The sequence below is a fragment of the Gastrolobium bilobum genome, unplaced genomic scaffold, assembly GCF_033153095.1.
Source record: "Gastrolobium bilobum isolate Gb01-03AN ecotype WA unplaced genomic scaffold, APGP_CSIRO_Gbil_v1 utg3711, whole genome shotgun sequence".
Classification (NCBI taxonomy): Eukaryota; Viridiplantae; Streptophyta; class Magnoliopsida; order Fabales; family Fabaceae; genus Gastrolobium; species Gastrolobium bilobum.
The window spans coordinates 708,198-726,856 of NW_026899314.1; the positions used below are offsets into that span (position 1 = coordinate 708,198).

The window sequence follows — 18,659 nt, forward strand, 5'->3', positions numbered from 1 at the left end:
AAAATTGCTTTACTACGTTATACACATCGTGCTTGTTCTTAAACATCTAGTCCTTATATAGCTCTTGATCCTTCTGCCAGTTCGGTACTTGCGCTCCCTCTATTGCAGACAACTCCTGATCTGGGTGTGCCTAATTAATATGAATATAATGACTTATTTGAAATCATAATGGAACATTATCGTCTCATGTTTAAGCACACATGTAAATAGGGATCACCATGTGTAACTTACAATCAATGTTAAAAAGGCCATTATTAGGAGTTACTAAACTGCCACTGGCGGGTCATGCATTCCAACAATGTCCTGTAAGGGAATTAGATAACACATTACGGTAGACAGACATGAATCAAAACCGCCCTCGACGTCGGTGTCAAATGAGTCAATTTTGGAATGACACCTTCATCTTCCTCCTCGTCGGATGAGTCATTGCCCGTACGACACATCGGATTATAATCATCTTCGGATGGAGTGAATGGAAGCAGTGTTTTAAAACCCGGCTCGGACCGGCCGGGTCGACCCGGGACTCGGTGACCCGGTGGGTTCCCCGGTCCGAGCGGGTAGTTAGACCGGTTATGCAGTCAGCCGGATTGGACCGGTTGACCCGGCCGAAACCCGGCGACCTGGTTGACTTGGGTTAAACCGATTTTTCCTTTCTTTTCTTTTTTTGGTAAATTTTTTTTTTGTTGATAAGACTTGAATTAATTCATATTCATATTCATATTTTATGATGAATATGATTAAAAGTAAGGAGAAAATAATAAGGTATTTTAGATTAGTGTAGTTCGTTTATGTAATTTAGTTGCATCTTATAATGATCTCATGAAGTTAAGTGGTGATAAACACTGATGGTCTCATGATCTCATCTCAACGGTCTAGAGCCAGAAGCTTAGAAGTATATAATATTTGCTATCATTGAAAACCAATTTATTTTTTGAAGCTCATAGATAGTTTTCTTATGTGAATTTTTATTAATATAAGTAATATTTTTATATTTTTAATATGTGAACAGTAAAACTGGTTGAACCAGTGACCCAATACCTCGACCGGTTCGATGATCGGTTCGAGTTTTAAAACACTGAATGGAATGGAGAGAATGTTGACTGCTAGACTATCCATCAAAGTCTACTTTCGCATATAGTTCAATAAATGTGGAGTCTCGATCATTTTGAAATGCATATACTCCTAACTCGACATCTTCATCATCAACAATCTCCATAGGAACCCAACTCTTTTTACAGAAGGTTCATATCACAGTCAATCGAGACAGAGATTGGCCTCGTTGTAATCTCAATTTCTTATATATTGTCTTCTTCAGATCATTAAAACTACATTGATGGCTTATGCGAAATATTTTTGTATCTCCTTCAAATATTTGACCATTAGGACCAAAATATCTTCTCCCATTATAGTATACAATGGTAATTATTGAATCATTCTCATCATTCATTTTGAAAAAAATAAACAAAAATTTAAGAGAACAAATACCAGGAAAGTACACATGGAAGAACTAAATTTTTTTACTATGTCAAGTCACACATGCAAGTGGAGAAGGGCTAGGGTTTATATTGAACTGATAGCAAACAGAAGTAGCTGAAAAAATTTAAGAGAGGAAATACTGGGAAAATAAAATAGGAGAACTGAAAACGCACAAACGAGTGGAGAGGGGCTGCAATTTATATTGAATTGCTAGCAAACAAAAGTAACAAACAAAATTTAAGGGAAGTAACACCAGAAAAGTAACACGGGAGAACTGATAATACACAGACGAGTGGAGGGGGGACTGGGATTTATATTGAAGCTCTGCTAAACCAAAGTTGCTAAAGAAGTTAGCGATTTTGGTATTGCCATGCCATGTCTCGTTCATCAAAAGTGTGACTAAAGTAGCTGAGGAGAGTAACGATTTTGGTGCCATGTCTTGTCCATAAAAAAAAATTCCAGCAGTCACTAAAGCAGCTGAGGAGTGTAGCAACTTTGGTGCCAAAGTAGCCACCCTCCCTAGCGATTTCAGCTTGGAAAAAACACCACGCATGCGAAATCGACCAAAGTTGCTACACAGTGTAGCGACTTTGGCCACACAACCCACCTCTGCCTCCTCTGTGAATGAGACATGTGTACATGTCATTGTCGTTATACCATTTAGCGATTTCATAGTCGTGTCATTTTGAAATTTTTTTTTTTTTTGGGTTTGTGGCATTTAGATATTTTTATGGTAAAAGGTGGCACAAATGTCAATCTCCGAAATTAATCTCCTACTAAAGACACAGTCATGGTGGGTGCATCACTTATTTTAAAAAAATATTGCAGCAATTCGATGGGTCACCAACAGGGGAAAACACCTATAATGTTAAATACACTTCTCCATCAACATTTTTACTGGAAATGTACATATAAAGTTACGGGATAGGAAAAGATTTTCTTGCATATACATTGAGTTTTAGACCTATTCATTTTTATTTTTTTTGAAATAAAATTATGGACCCCACTAAATATTTATCTGCAGAAAATTTCAGTCTTGTACGGTGACAGGAGGAATGTAAGTCCCCATTTTTAATTAGTATTTCCCCCTTTTTTTATTAGTATTTTTAATTAGAATTTGATATTTCTTATATTATAGGAGATAAAATCATTTCTTACACATAGATTATATAAAGAGTATAAATAAATAAAATATAAATCTTATATATTTTTTATGTATATAAAAGATAATTTTATTTTTTACAAATGTATTACCCTTGTGACTAAGTGTGCGATGAGAATTTATGTATAGTCAAATGGCACTAGTTGTAGTGTAACTGTAAAGTGGAGAGTGGAGAGTGGAGAGAGGCCTTTCGGAATTAGTAATTGATAAAACGAGTGACAATGCAATCGCATTTGCTGGTGGGACCTATCTCCGTCGCACCATATCCTGCCACCGCCGATTTCAATCCCTTCCACTCCGCCGTGCCGCCCACCTGGCTCAACCGTCGTCGCCAACGCCCACCGCTCATCGCATCTTCTTCGTCGTCTTCTTCCTCGGCTGCGGCAATCAACGGAGGACTGAACCACTACGCCGTCCTCGGCGTCGCCCAGACCGCCACCTCCGCCGAGATCAAACGTGCTTATCGACTCCTCGCCCGCAAGGTATTCGTCGCTTCTCGATCTTGATTTTGATTTTCCCTATAATCTGGAATGGTTTTGAATCTTGCTCGATTGGATTTTTCGTCCACAGTCTGCGTTGTAATATGCCATGAGCAATGAACTGCAACGAGTTATTGAACTGTGATGATTCCCAATTTGATGTGAAAAATTAAGAATTAGGGTTAGGAGAGGTGAGTTTATGTGTCTTCTGATTATTTGTTTTTCTTTGGCATTTGAATCTCTAACCGTTAGGCTTTTGATATTTTCATTATTTTGTGTTGTTAGAAAATATTTGACAATTTTTTCTTTCCAATCTTTTGGTTATTTGCTTTTCTGTGGCATTGGCATCTCTTCTAATCTTAGGCGTTTGACATTTTCTTTTGTTTTTGTTTTGTTAAAACTTGCAAATACTTGACTACTTCTGGTTTGAAAATTACCGCTGTTTTTTTCTTTTTTCTCTAAGTGTTGTCTGCCTGGTGGATGTGTAAGAGGGGGAAGAAATGTTCAATAATGGTAGGATTTCAGGGTAACATGCCTACCCATATTCATGACTGCAGAAAGGCATCTCTGAAATTTTGATCTCATTACTTGTAGTTGTTTTGCTCTTTGTTTATTAAAGGTTAAAATGCAGAATGTCCCTTCAACTGTGACTCCTTGATTTCAGTTTGGACAACCAACCCACTTAAACTTTCAATATGGGCAAATGAACTCCTGTGCTATTTGCCAAAGGATCTAAGTTGAAGGGAATCATGCATTGCAATACATACTGCTCAAATTGTTATTATTATTGTTCGAGAGATTTGCTTTTGTTTATGTTGACTAAAATTTTGTGCAGCAATAGAATTTCATCCCTAAGGAGGGTTTCTTCTTGTTCCCTCCTTTTGCCTAATTAACTGTATGGGGCTTAGATCTTGAATGTGGTTCTTATTTTAAGTTCAAACTCTTTACACTTAATTTCTCTTGCAGCATATACATCTTGGTTTTTCTTGTTTAATTTTTCAATTATCATTTTTTTCTTGAAAATATCGTTCAGAATACTAAGTCTCTAATTTAGCCCCGAGCAAACACTTCACCTTATCTATTATTTTGCTGAGAGTGCAGTATCATCCTGATGTCAGCAAGGATTCACACGCATCTGAATTGTTCAAGAGCATCCGTCATGCATATGAAGTGAGCAACCATTTTTCAACTTTTCTTGCTATGTAGAAATAATTGCCTCTTACCAGCGATTAAATTTCATTTTTCTGGGGTAAGAGAAAATTTTTACATTCTTTATTCTGGATCTTACTGTTGCTTCGCAGTTCTACTGGTTCCACCAAAATGTTCTTTGGTGGAGGCTAAAAAAAAAAAGAATGTAACCATCATTGACATTTAGTAAATGGTTTTGGAAAATGCTTTAACAGAGCAAGGTCCAAAAACAAACTAATATTGTTATACTCTCTGCTTCGGTTTTCAAATTCAAGATAAAACTATTACAAAGTACGAACAACTTTTTCCTCCAACAGCTTTATTCGAATTATGAACTACTTTTGAGACATTTTTGTGAAGTTCCCAGAATTTCTTCTGCAATATAAGGTTTTTTTTTTTCATTTTTTTTTCATGTGCTTTGGAGTGGAGCACGTGTAATTTTGGAAATCCATTGATGGTATCTACTTTTTATATCATTAAACAGGTACTATCCAATGAAGCAACGAGAATTCAGTATGATCAGGAACTTCAATTTGGTCGCAAGCCTTACAGGGAAAAATGGAGTTACAGCACTGAATTTGAAGACCAGGTAAGAATCTATAGGTGGGCCAACCTGAGGAAGAAAATGAATAGTGAAAGATACGGGGAGCATGACAATGACAATGAGGACTACTACAGCAGTGAAACAGATGAGGAGGAAGATGAAGAAAATGTAGATGAAGAGAGGGGTTCTTTCATTGAAGTGATTAGATCAGCATTCATGTCACTATTATTGTTCCAGACATTAGGATCCCGACTCTCCCTTACGTTTAGCAGTCTGACGGCATTGTTTGATAAGAAGTTAGACAGCGGCTACAAAATTGGTTATGTAATAGCATGGATTTTGGGTGGGAGGGGTGGCATAATGCTAACATTGTGCTTGTCGTTTGCAAGTTGGGTTTGCGGGAAAACCAGCAGTAATGTTGTTGCACTAGTTATGGTAGCCATGTGGGTTGGCTCCTACCTTGCAAGGTACGCGCCACTTCCCCAAGGTGCTCTGTTAACACTTCTCTACATGTCCATTAAGCTTCAATCTGACCAAATATAAAGACCATGCCCGCTACAGGCATTTCTTCTGAATTTGTATCTCTGACTATGCTATTTATTGAGGTTGATGTACATATATTCCAGTAAATGTAAATAAATATTGTAATCTGTTTGCTGATGATTAATAAAGTGCGAAAATGGTTGATGAGTTGGAATATGCAAATTTCAATCATGTCCCAGATTATGCAACTTTTAGAGAGATGGTATGCAGTAGTTGGCAAGCGGGGGAAATTCTTGAGAATGAACACAAGGCTTTGGAAAATAAACATTGAAATTATTTTGCAAAATTATTAGAATTCTACAAGAAGTTCCTTCCCCATTTACCTACAAAGTATTTCCAGAAACGAAAAATGAAAAAGTTGGAAAGACAAGAATTTACGGGTTTCTCTAACGTTATCATTGGGGATGTCCATAAACATGAGAGAATTACAAGTTTCTGCGACAACGAAAATAAAAGAATAATGAAGATTTGGGTTTGGAGAGTGCCAACTCCTAAGAACTCTTCAATTGGACATTATCATTCGTGGACCTTAAATTCCTCCATAGATATCTCCCGCTGGCCATGTCAACAAATACCCAGAATCCATTCTGAATCATCTGAAACCAAAGCACAAAATTATAGTTAATGACAAAAAAAGAAGAAAATCAAGAATCTTGGTGAATTTGTACAAAGACAGTGGAATTCAGGCTACCTTTTTGAAATTGAAACGATCCTTATTGAAGGAGGATTTGTTGTCGTGATCGTCAGCAGTGAAGTCAATCTCCGGGGAGGAACGCACGGCAGTCCAGGCAAAATAAGCTGCCAACACGGCGGAGAAAAAGATCAGGATGAACCTAAGAGGACACATGTTTTGCAAGGCAACAAAGAACTGGTTTTGCAGGAATGGAAAGTCAGAGAGAAAGAGAGAAAATTGATGACAAGCCAAAAATTGTATTGTTTGTACTGTGAGAATGTTGAGATTGAGTCGCTTTTATATGACACAGAATTACTGAAATTGTATGAAGGAATGAGTAAAAACGAGGAAAGGCGCGGTGCGTTGTCTTTGTCTTTGTAACTTTTCTTTGGGATTATTATGTGACCTTGAGCAGAGATGTTTTACAATGTCAAAGGTATTCCTTTCCCTTTGCATATTGGACTTTGTCCAATGTATTACGTTATATACGATGAGCTGCGGTTTGGGAGGATAATCTTCTAGATCCTTCAAAGTTGACCAAATCTCATTGTCCTTCCTCCACTCCACTCCACTTCTTGACTCTTTCGGAATATTAGTGTTGAGAAATTCAAGTGTGAATGATTGAATAAAAAAATCTCACATTAGTTAAGAATGGACTAAGTAAGTATAGTGGAAAGACTCATACACCTAATGCCTTAAGATTTTGAATTTGATTGTGATATTTCAAATCCATTTAATATTGTTGTTCACTTAGTTCATAATTGACGGTCTCTTCATGTTATAAATTCCTTCTGCACGGCCCAATAATTAATAGATTATGAAAATTGGATATCACACTGACCAACCATTATATTGATTAAAGTTAAATTTTATGCTTTCTTGTTTTAAATTTCTATTAACATATGAGTTCTATAAGTTTAGCAAGGTTTGTATTAGCACTAGCTTACAAGTGAAATTTGGATATCATATCTTAGCAAAACTTGCAAGCTTTAGGTATCTTGATTTACCGTAAAAAGTGAAAAAGGAATAGAAATAGACGTAAATAATATGATTCAAGTGAATAAAATGAATAAATGTTTTCAAGTTTTATTTGTGATTGAAAAGTAAGAAATTTTGCGGCATAGCCACAAGACTCTCATATAGAGTTAGTAAGAACAAATGTTAAGTCTTGCGAGTGGCGGAGCCACCATAGCAATCTAGTGGCAAAAAAAATTTAGCCAATGTGAAACACTAAATTTTATCTTTCAGCCTAGCTATGATTATTTGGCTATGTCCAAAATGTGACTAATTTTTTAAAATCAACTACGGCCAAGGTTTTGGCTAAACCAACATGGCTTCGCCACTTAGTCTTGCATAACGAGGATGTTATGACAGATGAATAAACATATAAGAGAAGATAACATAAAAATAAAAATGAATGCATTAGAGAATAAGTTAGGATAACACCTATTAAGAAAAGGAAGGTAAAAATAAAATTTTACCTTAAAATTGTGTGACCATGTAAGAAGAAGACTAATAAAATCCCTTGTAAAAGATGTCAATAAAATAGAGGATAAATCTTATTTTATAAATAATTTTTGTGTACATTTGTTTAATTTATTGTAAATAATGCAAGAACTTGGTTATGATCCAAAAATATTAAAAATATTATTTATTCTTAATTAAAAATACCTTATTAATTGAGTAAAAATGTTTAGTTTAATTTATATTTTTTCTGGGAGTCTGATGTGTGCATCATAGCAATCAGAACCCTCATTCTCAGTGGACTATAGTAAAGCATAGATAAACAAAGTGGGCCATGTTTAAGAAGAAAAACAAGTGGGAGTGTTTGGATCTTGAAGTATGGGTTTGGAGTCAAGACCAACACTATTTTGCTCCCTGCATTTTTCACTGCTTCTTCATTACCCATGCAGTGCCACTATATTTGTTCTCAGTCATGCATCTTGCCCTTTAAAATTTATTTTATACAAAGCATGCAAGATCCAAAATTTGGATACTGTTCCTGGATGGGAACTTGGAAAGACTACAAAACATTTTATTTTATTTCTTAAAAAAAAAACCACCAGTGAGGTGATTCTAGTTCCCAGAGCCTCGTGATAAAGGGAGTAGGAAAGAGTAAAAAAAGTGACAAAATGTATTGTAAAATTCTAACTCGCATATTCTCATTACATGTCTTACTGTTTTATCAATTGAATTATCTCAAGAAATTAACTGAATCTAATTTTAATTCTCAATATATGCTCATTCATAATATTTATATATACTTTTTAAAAAATTAAATAGTACAGTGTAGTATCTTAAAACGATTTATAAAAAGATAAAAATACAAAATTTTGTTACGTTTTATCAATTTCTCATTTAATTTTTTAGGCGTTGGCAACAGCTTTCACGTAAAAAAATTTGGTATAACATTGTTGATTTTTGTTCAAGTATACGCACATCAACATAATGAGAGGTTCCGCTTAAATCTCCATTAATAGAGTTCAGGTAGTGGCTGCAGGTGATTTTTCATTGAGTTTGGGCAAGAGAGGGTGGTATAGTTCAACGTTCAAATAAGTATCTCCAAAAGATAGTGTGTAAAGGTAAGATGAATATATGTGCAGCTCCCAAACTATGACGAAGACCCTTGTGTATGTGTGATAGCTGATAAGTAGTCATCTCACCTAAAAATTTAAGCTGATAAGTGAAGGGTCTTCAATGAATTTATATTATATATCTCTAACAATAGCCTCTGGACTTTGACTATGTTGGAGTGGGTAAGATATGAGTAAAGTGTCATTCATACGAGGGTTTCTTAACTGAAATTATTACTAAGATAATATATACTAATTGTGTCATTTCATCGTGTAATGGAGAGCAAATAAAGGACTTATGGAGCCACAGACCAACTCACAATTTTAAAAGTAAATCTGTAGGAATTTTTTTTTTTTTTTTTTTTGATATGCAAATCTGTAGGAATTTAGTTTCATATGTCAAATGTATTGCTTTTCTTATTTATTGATATTAAATTTTAAAAGCTAATAGGGAGTCTTATTTAAAAAATAAAAAATAAAAATCCATGAATAAATGCTACACCATTTAGGTCACAACTTAGCAGTAACTATAAATTCAAATAATATTTAACATTCATATAAAATTGGAATATCAAGTAAAGAATTGCAAAGATTGGGAGGCCAAATAATTTAGAATTGGTCTCTAAATTAAAAGACGAAAATAAGAATCTGAATTAATTATCTAATTTCTTGTCAAAGAAAAAGGGAATCTATCATGTTCCAATAGTGGAGAATGTAGTAGATTCTGAGATGGAATTCCATCCATCCAAAGATTCCCCAGCAATTTAGTGTGGATTTTCTTATATGATTCTTTTTCTTGTTAATAATCTTCAATTCATTCGAACAGTAATTTAATTTCTTTTTAGCATGATTCTTCACATCTTGAGATTTTCCAAATTGTTTCACTATATTCCTATATCTTTTGGAGTTTATTTTGTATTACAACCTTGGTATTTGCACACCCATTCCTACATTTTTAAATTAACTAATATTCAAACTTGGTTCACCAAAGTTTATTTATCCGCAATCACTGTACATATTTATTTATTTTTACATTTTTCAGTTTATATATATGAAGAAAATATTAAATGTCAAATATAATTTATAATGCTATGAGCTTTCATATGACCCTTTTCAACTTTTATAATTATTAAATTAAAATTAATTATTCTTATGTTGAGTAATTAGACATCATCTCATTTTAAATATTTGTGAGCATAAATTTAATGAGTGCTTTTGTGTAATTTTTTTTAAAAAAAAACATCAACATGTTAGAGTGCCAATATAACATGTTCTAGTAAAAGTTTAGGTTAGAAATTGAAACTGTAATATGCTGAATTCAAAATGCTCAACTTTTCTATGGCCTAGAAAGGAAGATTGGATATTAATTGCTATGATCAATTATTGTCTTTAATTCATCTACAATAAAAATACTAGTTGAATAAATACAAAATTATAACTTTTAATTATCAATAGAATGAATTAAAATTTTGTAGTTTATAAAAACAACACACCAATATCTATATTGGTTTTGTGTTAGTGGAATCCCCACGCTAATCATATGCTGATGCAGCACTTGAGTGTGGTACGAGGCACAATACACTTCAACTCGGAGAAGGATAGATCATAGATCCTAGGTAGAGACGTAGAGTAGTCTAGGACTCTCTCTTCTTTCTTTCTTTTTCTCTTCGTTATTATTAATTAAACAATGGGATTGTTTTGTGGGGTGAGTTCCTAATAAGGATTTAACACGTGTAAAATGAGTTAATAAATGAAAAAAGGAATTTTGCCATAGAAAGGCTTTCTAAGATGCTTGAAATGCTTTATGAATCAATGAGAAAAATGAGACAAGAAAATGTGGTGAATGCTCCTAAGTGAAACAGGGAAAGTGGGAACTATTGTGCAAGTGTAATGGGTAGGTTCTCTTTTGGCCTCTTAGCAATCAAATGGGAAATGAAATTAGAGAGCAAGTGTTTGTTTGGTCATAAGCAATGTCACAAGTTGTCAATGAAACATAAAGTTGTGTTCGTCACTGATTGGTCCCAAGGTCTTAGAATAGAGGTTGTTGTTAAAATATCTGTTTCTTCTTTTAAAATAGTACTTTTTGCTAAGTATATAAATTTGATGCGTGTACTAAAATAATTATCTTTCACAAAAGGACGTGCTACATAATGCTGAAGTGTAGTGTTCAAACATAAGTTGGGTGGTCATTGACTTTGTCATGAATGAGTATGATACGCACTGGAATCTTAACATGACAACATCCAGAAATAAAATAAATGTTCTATTATTTAAATAAAGGAAAGGATATACTTATCACCAAAAAAGTTTATCATCTTTACAATTAACCTAATCTCCGTTGATTTCCATCAATCTAACGATTATAATTTATTGGATCGCATTTATTAGTTATTTATTAATTCCCAATAAATTCAATAAATTATAACTGTTAGATTGACAGAAATCAACGGAGATTAGATTGGTTGTAGAAATAATAAAATTTTTTAGTGATAAGTATATCGTTCCCCTTTAAATAAATGTAACTCGCTTTTACTACACTAGATAGCACACATGCGAGTAAATTGAAATCTTTATTTATTTTGCATGAAGACTAATTATAACGAAGAAGAATGAATCAGCATTAGCCACGATCTTGTCCTCGGTGTAGTGGGTATCCCGTGATCAGAAAGCAGATACCTCTAACACCACTTCCAAGTCCATTGGGTGAGTTGGTTAGTTAGTATATAGGTATTCAGGCTCAAATATCCAGAGGCCTGCAATTTTTGTTGGGAGAGGACAAAGAGATAATTTTCATGTAGGATATGTTGGTAGGTCCCATGTGAATTCAAGAATGAATGAACTGAGTTCATATAAAAATTAATTAAATTAAATTAATGTAAATTTAAATATAATAATCTCATCAATTGAGAATGATGCAAAGAAATAACTTAAGTAATTGTGTGAGAAAAATTTCAAAAGGAAAATAAAATTCGTAATCCCAATTTAGACACCTCTATTTATCATGGAATACAAATTCATTATAATGAGTCAAACTGAATTTATAGTAAAAGAATACAACTTATTTTATCTTTATACAAACATTCACCAAAATCTATCTAGATTCAATCACCTCAATTTATCCAAGTAAATTGCATTTCAATTATCAAATCTCGATGATAACGAAACACACTTTCAGTTTAACTCTAAACCAAAGAGAGAATCCTCAATTATCATTAAATAACTACTCCACTATTGTCTTCTAACGATAGTTGTTGTACTCAAACTCAACCCGGCTTAACCCTAAATCCCAAAATACAAGTCCGCAATTATAGCTCGATAAGTGCTTGCATATTATCTGCTTTGACCATAGCTAAAATAAAAATATAAAAGAATAGTTAGAAGGATACGTTACACACTTCTAATTAATAAGAAAATAGGTACAAATCAAAGTCAGAAGGAGGACTCCGTGAATCTGTTCAAGTCTTGATTATCAAATTATCTTGAATGTGTCTTTAGAGAAAGTACTCATAATACACTAATGTGATTCTTCTCTTGAATACATCATTTATCTTGATTAACGCATTTTTTTCTCTTTTGAATGTTCACTTAGAATAAAAATTCACAATATGGTTTTCAATTTTTTATCAACTTTTTATCAAAACCAATTATTAGAAAAAATCTCTAAATTTTTTATCTAAATCTATTTTTCAAAACTATAATGATTAAAAAAAAACACTTTTCAAAATTTATTTTCAAAAACATAATTAAAATTTACAACTTAAATTTCCAAAATTAAATAAAATAAAAAACCTTTCAAAAAAATTAAACCTTTTAAATTAAAAGTCATATGTTAAAAAAGATGATTCGATTAAGAAGAAAACTCTTCTATCTTATTTTCCTAAATATTAAAATTGTAAAATAATATAAGGATTCATCTCAATTTATGCATTTTTCATCTTCACAATTTTATAATAATTTTATTTCATTCAGTTTTTTATAATTCATCACATATTAAATCCTGTAATAAATTTTAATAACTCAAAGAAATATTATTAAAGAACATGATCTCATTTATTTATTATCATCAATGTGTTATATTTATTTTTTTTACATCCTATCAACTTTGATGCCTTTGTGAGGGTCCCTTACTTCTTATTAAAGAGGGTCCGTGTTTGTTGGAGGAAGAAAATTGTTTGCTCCCTGGAGGAAATTTCTCGACACAAGGATACAGTCATAGGCCATGACAAAGTTTCAACGTTGCTTTATGTCATTCTAGCGAAGGTTGTTTCATACTTTCTCTAGTGTTTTGGAGTTTAGCGTGAATTTCAAAGTCAGTATTTAGATCAGAAATATTTTCCACTTGGATTTTACTCATTTTAGCCAACTAATCCATCATGGTTCTCATTGTGGTCCAAATTGGAGAACGTTATGTCTGATGCTAATGTTTAAAAAATATGTTAGAAATATATGGTATCAGGGTTTCCTTATTTCTTATGTAATTAGGGTTTTCTTATTTCTTTTGTATTAAGTTTGGGCTTAGCCCATTAGAGTGTTTATATATTGTAAATGTTTCATCATATCAGTACACACAATATTATTTTCAATGTTCCTCTCTTCTCTCTCGTTATTCAACATGGTATCAAGAGCCTAAGGAACGTTGAATTTTTTTTTTTCGGTGAACCCACTGTTCATCGTATTTTCAAATTTTTTTCCCGGAACTGTCTCGTTGTCAGTTTTCGGACGATTTTTCTTCTCCTTTCACGCTTCTGTACCGCCAACCATCACCGTCCGGTGGAATTTTCAGGCACGCAGCACACCGCCGTGATCGTCTCGACAACGCGGTCACACCGGCACCGGCCACTTCCCCAGAAGACCTCCCACGCGCTCTCACGCGCGCGTGCAAGGTTTCAGCACGCTCCTCCAACTGGCGGCGCGTGGAGGCGCGTGAAGCATCTTTTCCGGCCGCGGTTTTTTGCGTCTTGTTCGTCTTGCTGAGACGCTTCTGGATCCGGTCTTGTTTTTCTGTTCTGACAACTTTTTGCGTTGACGCACAGATCCCTCTTCTACCGGTTAGTTGTACGATCTGTTCTTTCTAATTTTTCTTTGATTATGGACTCTCCTGTCTTCAATGTTTCTGGTTCTGGAACTCCGGCTGGACAAAAGTCGGAGTCTACTATTTTTTCCAATTATATCCTTGCTCCGTTGAGTGTGGATAATTGGATGGGTCCAACTATAATACTTGGTCTTCCGATCTGCGACTTTGGTTGGATGGGCAGAATTATACATCCCATCTCACCACTAAGGCTGAATCTGTGACGGAAAAGGAGCGCACACAGTGGCAGATGATTGATGCTCAGTTGTGTAGTCTCATTAAAGTTACTCTTCATCCGTCTATCAAACAGATTTTTTGACCTGCTGTTACTTGTGAAGCTATTTGGAGTCAGGCAAAAACACTGTACACCAATGATACCCAGAGACTCTATGGTGTGTGTCAGAAATTGATGACTACCTTTGCTCCTCGAGACTTCAATTGTCCTATGACTAAATATTTGGGGAAAGCTCAGAGTCTACTTCATGATCTTAATGAACTTCTGCCTCTCACTGGTGATGTTTCTAAGGAACAGGAACAACGTAATACACTGTTTATGCTGTTCATTTTATATGGTTTGCCTGACCATTTGTCTACCAATCGGGATCAAATTTTAGGATCTGCTACAGTTCCTACACTGGATTCCGTGATGTCTACCTTGCTTAGAATTCCCTCTAAGCCCTCTACATCATCAGCACCTCCTATGCTGCCTATACCCCCAGTGGATTCTGTTGACTCTTCCGCTCTTGCTGCTCAAGGGTATGGTCGTGGACGTAGAGAAGATTCTGTTGACTCTTCCGCTTTTGCTGGTCAAGGATATGGTCGTGGACGTCAAGAAGATTCTGTTGACACTTTCGCTTTTGCTGCTCAAGGGTATGGTCGTGGACGTCGATTCTCTAAAGGAAAGCTCTTATGCACTCATTGTCATCAGACCGCTGTTGGAAGCTTCACGGCAGGCCACCTCCACCTCCTCGGAATGCTCATGTTGCTCAGGCTTTCTCTAGTACCTCTGCTCCAGAGTTACCTTCAGTGCACAACCTCCAGCTGCTCTTCTGAATGAATTTGTGACTTGGTGGTCTGAGAACCAAACATCAGGTCCTACTGCATCCATTGCTCCCTCTGGTAATTCTTTTGCTGGCATCTCTCAGTTGCACTCTATAGGCCCTTGGACTCTTGATTCTAGGGCTTCTAATCATATTTCTGGTAATAAGTCCTTATTCACTTCCCTTTGTACTATTGGTTCTTTTCCAAGAATTACTATGGCCAATGGGTCTCTGGTCCAATCAAGGGGGATTGACACGGTTCTTCTTTTACCCAATTTATCTCTGGATCATGTTCTATATGTGCCCGATTCTCCTTTTAACTTACTTTCTGTTAGTCGTTTGACCAAATCCATTGACTGTATTGTTTCTTTTACTAAAACCTCTGTCATCTTTCAGGATCGGAGTTCGGGGAAGAAGATTACCAAAGGATGTGAGTCTTAGGGCCTCTATCAACTAGTTCCCTCTTCTTCAGCCTGCTCCTCTATGGATTCTCCTCTTACTATCCATGCTCGTCTGGGCCATCCTAGTCGTGCAAAGCTTCAGAAGATGGTTCTCCATTTATCGTCTCTTTCTACTTTAAATTGTGAGTTTTGTCAGTTTGGGAAACATACTTGTAGTACGTTTCCGAGTCGTCTTAGTCGTCAAGTTGTTTCTCCTTTTTATGTGGTCCACTCTGATGTTTGGGGACCCAGCCGTCAGTCTTCTACTTTGGGTTTTAAGTACTTTGTTACTTTTATTGATGATTATTCCAGATGTACTTGGTTATTTTTAATGAAAAAACGATCTGAGTTGTTTTCTATTATTCAGTTATTTTATAATGAAATAAAAACTCAGTTTGGTATTCCTATTCGTACTTTTCGTTGTGATAATGCATGTGAGTACTTATCTCATCAATTTCAACATTTCTTTTCATCTCATGGCATTCTTCATCAAACATCTTGCCCTCATACACCTCAACAAAATGGTGTAGCCGAGCACAAGAATCGCCATCTGGTTGAAACCACTCGTGCCTTGTTAATTGATGGTAATGTTCCATACACCTTTTGGGGTGATGTTGTACTTACTGCATGTTATCTCATTAATCGCATGCCATCATCTGTTCTCAATCATAAGGTACCTCACTCTATTTTATTTCCCCATCAGGCTTTATATCCTTTAACTCCACACGTGTTTGGTTCTACGTGTTTTGTTCATCATCTTGGTCCAGGTTTGGATAAATTAGCTCTCAAGTCTCATAAATGTGTTTTTCTGGGTTATCCTCGGTCTCAGAAGGGTTACCGTTACTACTCTCCCACTTTACGTCGATACTTTATCTCGGCGGATGTCTCCTTTTTTGAATCAGTTCCCTTCTTTGGATCCTCTACTACTCCTGTGGACACTGATTCTGTACAGTCGTCATTCCCAATTGACCTTCTTTACCTTCCATCTTTACCCGTCCATGTTTCTGACTCTTCTTATATCACCTCTTCTGCTGATGAGATCGAGCATAGTTCGTCAGATGTCTCTGTGGACTCACATTCACCTGCATCTCCTCCCACGGCATCGGTCCCACCTTCGGATAGTGACCTTCCCATTGCTCTTCGTAAGGGTACTCGTGATAATCGCCCTCCGGCCAGGTATACAGTCAATATTAGTTACCATCGTCTTTCTCCATCATATTTTGCTTGCCTTTCCTCTTTGTCCTCTGTATATGTTCCTAAGATTACAGGTGATGTACTTTCACATTCGGGATGGAGACAAGCTATGATTGATGAAATGAGTACTCTTCATCATAATGGCACATGGGATCTGGTGCCTCTTCCTTCTGGCAAATCTGTGGTTGGTTGCATATGGATTTATGCTGTTAAGGTTGGACTTGATGGTCAAGTAGATCGTCTTAAAGCTCGCTTGGTGGCGAAGGGTTTCACTCAGGTCTTTGGCTTGGATTTTATTGATACTTTTTATCCTGTGGCAAAAATGTCTATTGTTCGCCTTTTTATTGCCATGGCTGTTATTCGTCATTGGCCTCTCTACCAACTGGATATCAAGAATGCTTTTCTTCATGGTGATCTTGAGGAAGAAATTTATATGGAGCAACCTCCTGGATTTGTTGCTCAGGGGGAGGCTGGTCTTGTTTGTCGTCTTCGTAAGTCTCTCTATGGCCTCAAACAATCTCCAAGAGCTTGGTTTGGTAAATTTAGCAGTGTTGTTCAACAATTTGGCATGACTCAGAGTTCAGTTGATCATTCTCTCTTTTATCGTCATTCTGCTTCTGGATCTATTTATCTGGTGGTATATGTGGATGATATTGTCATCACAGGCAGTGATCGGCATGGGATCACTCGATTGAAACAACATTTATGTCATCATTTTCAGACTAAGGATCTTAGGAAACTTTGATACTTCTTGGGAATCGAGGTGGCCCAATCTAAAGCTGGTGTTGTGATATCTCAGAGGAAATATGCTCTGAATATTCTTGAAGAAACTGCTTTGTTGAGTTCAAAGTCTGTTGATAGTCATATGGATCCAAGTATCAAGCTTCTACCAAATCAGGAGGAGCCTTTTTCAGATCCTGAGCAGTATAGAAGATTGGTTGGAAAATTGAACTATCTCACAGTCACTCGGCCTGATATTTCCTTTGCAGTTAGTGTTGTCAGTCAATTTCTCAACTCTCCATGTCAAGAACATTGGAATGCAGTCATCCGTATCCTTAAGTATATCAAGGCATCTCCAGGAAAAGGCCTTGAATATGAACATAAAGGTCATGATAAAGTTGTTGGGTACTGTGATGCTGATTGGGCTGGTTGTCCAGCTGATAGGAGATCTACTTCTGGGTATTGAGTCTTTGTTGGAGGCAATTTGAATTCCTGGAAAAGTAAGAAACAAAGCGTAGTTGCCAAATCAAGTGCTGAAGCAGAATACCGCTCCATGGCGACTACTACTTGCGAGCTCATCTGACTTAAACAGCTTCTCAGAGAGCTTAAGTTTGAAGATACTGGACAGACAACTCTCATTTGTACTCTATAGGCCCTTGGACTCTTGATTCTGGGGCTTCTGATCATATTTCTGGTAATAAGTCCTTATTCACTTCCCTTTGTACTACTGGTTCTTTTCCAACAATTACTATGGCCAATGGGTCTCTGGTCCAATCAAGGGGGATTTGCACGGTTCTTAGAAATAGATTGTCACTTTGTTCGAGAAAAGGTTCTTGCTGGTGAAATTAAAACTAGCTTTGTACCCTCTAATGAGCAATTAGCAGATGTGTTTACAAAATCTTTGAGGGGCCCTCGAATAGAATTTATATGTAACAAGCTTGGTGCATATAACCTATACGCTCCAGCTTGAGGGGGAGTGTTAGAAATATATTGTATTAGGGTTTCCTTATTTCTTATGTAATTAGGGTTTCCTTATTTCTTTTGTATTAGGTTTGGGCTTAGCCCATTAGAGTGTCTATATATTGTAAATGCTTCATCATATCAATACACACAATATTATTTTCAATGTTCCTCTCTTCTCTCTCGTTATTCAACAAAATATATGGTAATAGTATGCAAGAAGTATGAAAAACTACAGAGTAAATACTTTTTTTGGTTGTTAACAAATTTTACGATGCCCACTTTAGTCACTAATAAATAAAAAGGCTATTCGTGATCCCTAAAAAATTCAAAATGGATTGATTTAGTTGAAATCGTGGTCACTCACAAATTAAAAAAAACCCACATTAAAATGGATCTATTTTGAATTTCTTAGAGACCATGAATAGATTTTTTATTTGCTAGTGACTAAAGTGAGTATCGTGAAATTTGCTGATCGAAAAAAATATTTACTCAAAACTATAAGAACCCACTTATTTAATCTTTATAAAAAGAAAATTAAAAAAAAAATTTACATGAAAAACTCATGTGAGAATTCCCCTGTTATCTACTCTTGC

At 35.5% G+C, this 18,659-nt stretch overlaps 2 protein-coding genes across 2 annotated transcripts; one reads left to right on the top strand and one right to left on the bottom strand.

Annotated features, from left to right (window-relative positions):
- The first annotated feature begins 2,772 nt into the window (after positions 1 to 2,772).
- LOC133289435 (uncharacterized) lies at positions 2,773 to 5,539 on the top strand. Its single transcript, XM_061487365.1, has 3 exons — positions 2,773 to 3,120; positions 4,219 to 4,287; positions 4,790 to 5,539. The coding sequence occupies exons 1-3, from the start codon at positions 2,860 to 2,862 to the stop codon at positions 5,390 to 5,392; spliced, it is 933 nt and encodes a 310-aa protein (XP_061343349.1). The 5' UTR covers positions 2,773 to 2,859; the 3' UTR covers positions 5,393 to 5,539.
- A 166-nt stretch (positions 5,540 to 5,705) lies between these two features.
- LOC133289441 (uncharacterized) lies at positions 5,706 to 6,488 on the bottom strand. Its single transcript, XM_061487370.1, has 2 exons — positions 6,084 to 6,488; positions 5,706 to 5,988 (listed from the first exon to the last, which is right to left on the bottom strand). Exons 1-2 carry the CDS (start codon positions 6,237 to 6,239, stop codon positions 5,884 to 5,886), a joined length of 261 nt encoding a protein of 86 aa, XP_061343354.1. The 5' UTR covers positions 6,240 to 6,488; the 3' UTR covers positions 5,706 to 5,883.
- Positions 6,489 to 18,659: the final 12,171 nt, after the last annotated feature.

Excerpts from the sequence above, each read along its gene's own strand:
- LOC133289435 (XM_061487365.1), top strand. The coding sequence starts at position 2,860 with ATGCAATCGCATTTGCTGGTGGGACCTATCTCCGTCGCACCATATCCT. Across the intron at positions 3,121-4,218 it reads ATCGACTCCTCGCCCGCAAG|TATCATCCTGATGTCAGCAA; the intron begins GTATTCGTCGCT and ends CTGAGAGTGCAG. Across the intron at positions 4,288-4,789 it reads GCATCCGTCATGCATATGAA|GTACTATCCAATGAAGCAAC; the intron begins GTGAGCAACCAT and ends ATCATTAAACAG.
- LOC133289441 (XM_061487370.1), bottom strand. The coding sequence starts at position 6,239 with ATGTGTCCTCTTAGGTTCATCCTGATCTTTTTCTCCGCCGTGTTGGCA. Across the intron at positions 5,989-6,083 it reads ATCGTTTCAATTTCAAAAAG|ATGATTCAGAATGGATTCTG; the intron begins GTAGCCTGAATT and ends CTTTGGTTTCAG.